Source organism: Penaeus japonicus, unplaced genomic scaffold, assembly GCF_977035675.1.
Source record: "Penaeus japonicus unplaced genomic scaffold, GWHDUDI00000001_assembly GWHDUDI00000028, whole genome shotgun sequence".
Classification (NCBI taxonomy): Eukaryota; Metazoa; Arthropoda; class Malacostraca; order Decapoda; family Penaeidae; genus Penaeus; species Penaeus japonicus.
The window spans coordinates 32,337,681-32,342,555 of NW_028234430.1; the positions used below are offsets into that span (position 1 = coordinate 32,337,681).

General features: G+C 43.3%; 1 protein-coding gene across 2 annotated transcripts in view; it reads left to right on the top strand.

The window, feature by feature from the left end:
* Window positions 1-4,477, top strand: part of LOC122266932 (uncharacterized) — a 10,457-nt gene extending 5,980 nt beyond the window's left edge. Inside the window, exons 3-7 of one of the 2 annotated variants that reach the window (XM_043036905.2) lie at window positions 1-150; window positions 338-643; window positions 1,439-1,729; window positions 1,933-2,331; window positions 2,554-4,477. The exon at window positions 1-150 is cut by the window's left edge and continues 560 nt beyond it. In XM_043036905.2, the coding sequence (XP_042892839.2) occupies window positions 1-150; window positions 338-643; window positions 1,439-1,729; window positions 1,933-2,331; window positions 2,554-4,272 (2,865 nt within the window). In that variant the 3' untranslated portion in view covers window positions 4,273-4,477. The remainder of the gene's footprint in view (window positions 151-337; window positions 644-1,438; window positions 1,730-1,932; window positions 2,332-2,553) is intronic. The other variant, XM_043036906.2, reaches the window with a different exon arrangement.
* The last annotated feature ends 398 nt before the right edge of the window (window positions 4,478-4,875 follow it).

Consider the following 4,875-nt stretch of genomic DNA (forward strand, 5'->3'; position numbering starts at 1 on the left):
ACAACCTTCACATCACAAACTAACACAATCACGGAAGACAAAGCTCAACATGCCAGTGCACACACAGCAGACAAAATTTCAGTCACAATTAGAAAAGCAGTCTCGACATTAAAGCCAAATATTTCTCCTGACACTCGACATATAATGGCAGTACGTATTCCATTACTCAAATTCCATGATGAATATACACTTGCAATTATTTCCGTTCATTACGATTTGGAAGATCTTCGAAAATTTACTTGTTAATTTATTTATTAGATTTAATAATTTAATAATTTAAAATCTCCGAAAATATACACACAATCGTGCAAATCCTAACGACTTTTCCTTTCCTCAGACGAAGAGCCTGCGCATTGAGGAAGAACTTTCGAAGAGCATCCTGGACTACATCAGGAGAGGAGCGAGTCATCTCCTCATCAACATCCACCACAGCCACGACGGTCACTACCAGGATAAGAATGGGCTGACACCTCTTCACTGGGCGGTCACGCTCAAACAGCCCGGATCAGTGAGGGCGCTCTTGGATAAACATAAGGTGTTTCCAGAAGCTCTGACCTATTCTGGAGAGACCCCTGGTGACCTTGCGCGGCAGGCGGGGAATAACGAGGTTTTAGATATCATCAATAGATTCAAGGTTATCAAGGTACGTTTGGAAAAGCAGAGGAAATCTTTGTACGATACACTTGGTCTTTATTTTTTTCTCCGAAATTGGCTTAATGAACTGACTTTATTCTCCAAATTCCGTCTCTCTCTCTCTCTCTCTCTCTCTCTCTATATATATATATATATATATATATATATATATATATATATAATCATCTAACAATGCCTATATGGCATGTATTTTTTGTGTTTTGAAATAATTTATCATACACTTTTTTGTGCAATAGTCTTCTCTGTCCTTCTTCCCTCTCTTCTGCTTCCCTTTGCAACATTGTATGTCATCTAATCTGCCCAAGATATGTCAAACATTCATAATAAGGACCTTCTTTTAATTGTTTCTAAGAATGTGTTGGTCTGTGTTGCAGCTTCCACATCCATGTAGTAAAGGTGGTAACACATTGCAATATTCAAATGGAAGCCATATACAACATATACACATTTTCTACACCAAAGTTCCCAATAGCATGTTCACATCTCATCTATATTTGGCTAACTCTATTTTAGTTTTCATAATAGCATACATTGCTGTATTTTAGGTTAGATTATTTCCTAGAATGTGTTTCAGTAACAAGCTAAGATCTAAACATGTACTTTTTTCATTACTTTATTTTATTTTTTATTAATTTTTATTTTTTTTAATTGTTTATTATTATTATTTTTATTTTTATTTTTATTTTTACTTTTTTTGTTCCCCATAATACTAGTTTCATTTTATTTGTTATAAATCAATTGGATTATGAGAAGAGAGAACCAAATTCTCTCACGTGTTTCCCAGAAGGCTGAGAACCCCGAGGACCTGTACGAGGAGCTGCTGACAGTCATCGGCTCAGGAGACGACGTAGTGAAGGTTTCCGAGCTCCTCTGCCAAGGCGCCCCTCTTGAGCCCGTGGGCGGTCTCTCCACCCACGCTCTCTCCCTCGCAGTGACGTCCAACCGCCGCAAGGTCGTGAGTCTCCTCATAGCAGCCGGGGCGCCTCTCACCTCCATGGCGGGGGGGCTGACCCTCCTCCAGCAGGCGTGGAACTCCCCCGATGTCACCATCCGAGTGCAAATGCTCATCACTAGGGTGAGGAGCTTCCTTAAATAGATTTTTCTCTCTTGAAATAATAAAGATTAATAATAAAAAACAACACCACCAACAACAACAAAACAGACATGCATGGATAAAAACCCTTATACATATACCAGCAATATGTTCTTTGATATTCAAGCATTACCTATTTCACAGAAGTCACACTAATAGTTGAAATGTTGGGATCCATTTCTCAGGCCTACAAGAACAGGCTGCAGTGGGAGAAGCGGCAGTTCTCGCCGCGGGAGGACCTCCTCCACCAGGGGATAGACCAGATGCTGGAGAGACTCGAAGGACCAACGCCATGGCGGACCAAGTGGAAATTCATGGGCGTGAGGACACTGACTGCCCTCATGTGCACAGCCGCGCGTCATAACTGCACCCTTACAGCGTTCTTTTTGCAGCAGGCAGGTGCCCAGACCTTCCTGGTGAGTGAAGACGGGTTCACAGCCCTCCACGCGGCACTCCAGGTCAAGCACTGGAGTCTTGCGTCCGCCATGGTGAAAGACATGAGTGCGAGCCTATACATATCTGACGCGTCAGGCTGTCTGCCAAGGGACATGATGCCCGACTACTTACGGGTGGATATTGAAGAGGTAAGCTGTGCAATTTCAGTCTATCCATCAGTCCTGTTGATTATGTACCGATGTGGGTACAGATAAATTGTTTACTAAGATAATCTTTATTCCTCTTTGGGATATTCAGTTAATAGACTTCGAAACCGTATCAAGTCATGACTAATAATTATATTTGATGATATGCAATGTGTGTCAAATATATGTATATAGATGTTAACTGGAAGGAAATTCTCTCTGCAGGCTTTACACGCAAAAGAGAAGAGGAAACTAGATGACATGTATGAAAAGCTGAAAGACGAGACTGAAAAGGAAGACGTACAGAAGATAATCCAGCTGTCGGACGATCTCTTCTCCATCTACCAAACGGCAGACGGCGGCAGTGACTGTGAGATTCCAACTTACTTCTCGTCTATAGTTTGTGCGTCGCTGTCAGTGGCGGCGCAGAGAGGACTCCTGCAGCTCATGTACATGATCGTAAAAGTCTGCGGGATACGACCGGACACGGTGGTCGACTACACCAACGACACAACGGCCCTTCACTTGGCTGCTGCCCACGGCATCTCCGGCTGTGTGGCTCTTCTGTTGGATCTCAATGCTGACCCTCTGCAACCCGACAAGTACGGTCACACAGCCTTGCATTTTGCTGTCATGAACTGTCATGACTCGACTTACCAGCTCCTGGCAGCTATGGTTCAGGAAGAAGAGGAACCAGTGAGTGTCGCAGGCACTGTGCCTTCAAAGATCAAAGAAAATGTGGAAAAGTATCTGCAGTTGTATCAGAAAACAGAGACTGCAGTAAAGAATGATACCAGTATACCAGAAAGCACCGATCCTGCAGAAGCAACAGTGACCTTGCTCAAACAGGTGGGCTTGAAGGACATTGTAGATGACTGCAGTGACTTCAGCATTGACTTCAGTGAGGGTGAGGCAAGGGAGGTGAGCACAGCTGTCCTGAGGGAGTGTCAGATCATTGCCAGTGGAGTGGCATCGCAAGACAAGACTTACGAGGGCACTCTGACACTCGTGGGTAGCTCATCGGATGGGACTCGTTTATATGCACCAGACGAGTGTGACATTAGTATTGTTCTCTCGAACATCCCGGATGTTGAGGTGACGGTTGTGGAACAGAACGAGCGGGAGGTTTTAGATTGTGGACACAGGCTCAGGATCGAGGTCAAGACAGATGCTCCAAACTTCCAGGGCAACAGACTAATCGAAAACTTCTTTAGCCTCGTCACGAGATACTTGGAATGCCATAACCTGCATGACGAGCGCCTTAGTGTCGTGCCACCGGGAGTGACACGGACCCAAGTAGGAGTGTCTCTGTCTTTCGCGTGGCAGGGGAGTCAGTACCCGCTCCTGCTGGTGGGCGTGGACCTGGTGCCAGTGCTCCCTCTTCCTTGGCCCAAGGACGTGCTGAGACCAGCGCTGACGCCTCCGGACATCCGGGACGTCCACCTCAGCAACAAGGCAGACGGAACCTGGCGGTGTAGCTTTGCTGGGGCTGAGGTGGCGGTGATCAGCCAGCTCTCGCCCGAGGAACGCCGAGTCTTCCTGTCATGCAAGACGTTGCTGTCCCGCTTGAAGGCCGAGGTGTGGATGCCCAGAGACGTGAAGTCCCAGTACACTTGGTGGGATTCTCGCCAGTGGAAGATCCCGATTCCAGCGGGGTTCGCTCTTAAAAATGCGTTTCTGAACATCTTGGAACAGAAGCGAAAAGAAGGCACTGAGTGGCACGAGAGGGACCTGTTGAAGTGGATGATTAAAGTGTTCAGAGAGATGTGCGACTCACACGTGGAGTCAGTGGCTGAACACGGCGAAGCGCGAGTCGAAACACAGGAGGTGCTTCTGCCTAAGAAGGTCTATGCTTACTTTGGAGGGGATTTTGAGAAGCCGAAGGTGGGAGACGGAGCCCCTGATATTATCAACATTCTCGAACAACAGCTTGAAGACAATTGATCATCGGTAAACGAAGAAAATGTGTATTAGTGTTTACATCTATTTCTCAGTGAATTATATTGCACATTTGTAAAGATATATTTATGTGAATGAATTATCGAGTATTATGTTTCTTGTGTATTTTTTTTTTTTTTTTTTTTTATGAGTCGGTTTATTCAAAGAAGTACAAGACACGAGAGAAAGAAAGGAATAGAGAAGAGAAAAACAACAACAGGAAAAATGTATGAAGCCTAATCAACTTGTTAATATCAATGCATAATTGTTAATTTACTCGGAATTAAACATAATTAATTAGATACTTAAATTGTACATATATTGAATATAGTGTGTATGTGGTTGTGTGTGTGATTGCATTTATTTATCTATTTTTGTAAATTCAGATGTCCAAATATATGTTTCTACCAACAAAAAATTAAAAGTTTTCCTAACTTTCCTTCCGTGATGTGAAAATAATAATAATAAAAAGCTTTATGACCTTAGTGTAATCATAATCACAAATTCAAGACATTAGTAAACACATTTTACACAGTCATACATGAAAAAGAGATTTTAAAAAATGTCATATGCATATAATAAAAATATAATAACCTACTTCATTGAAAA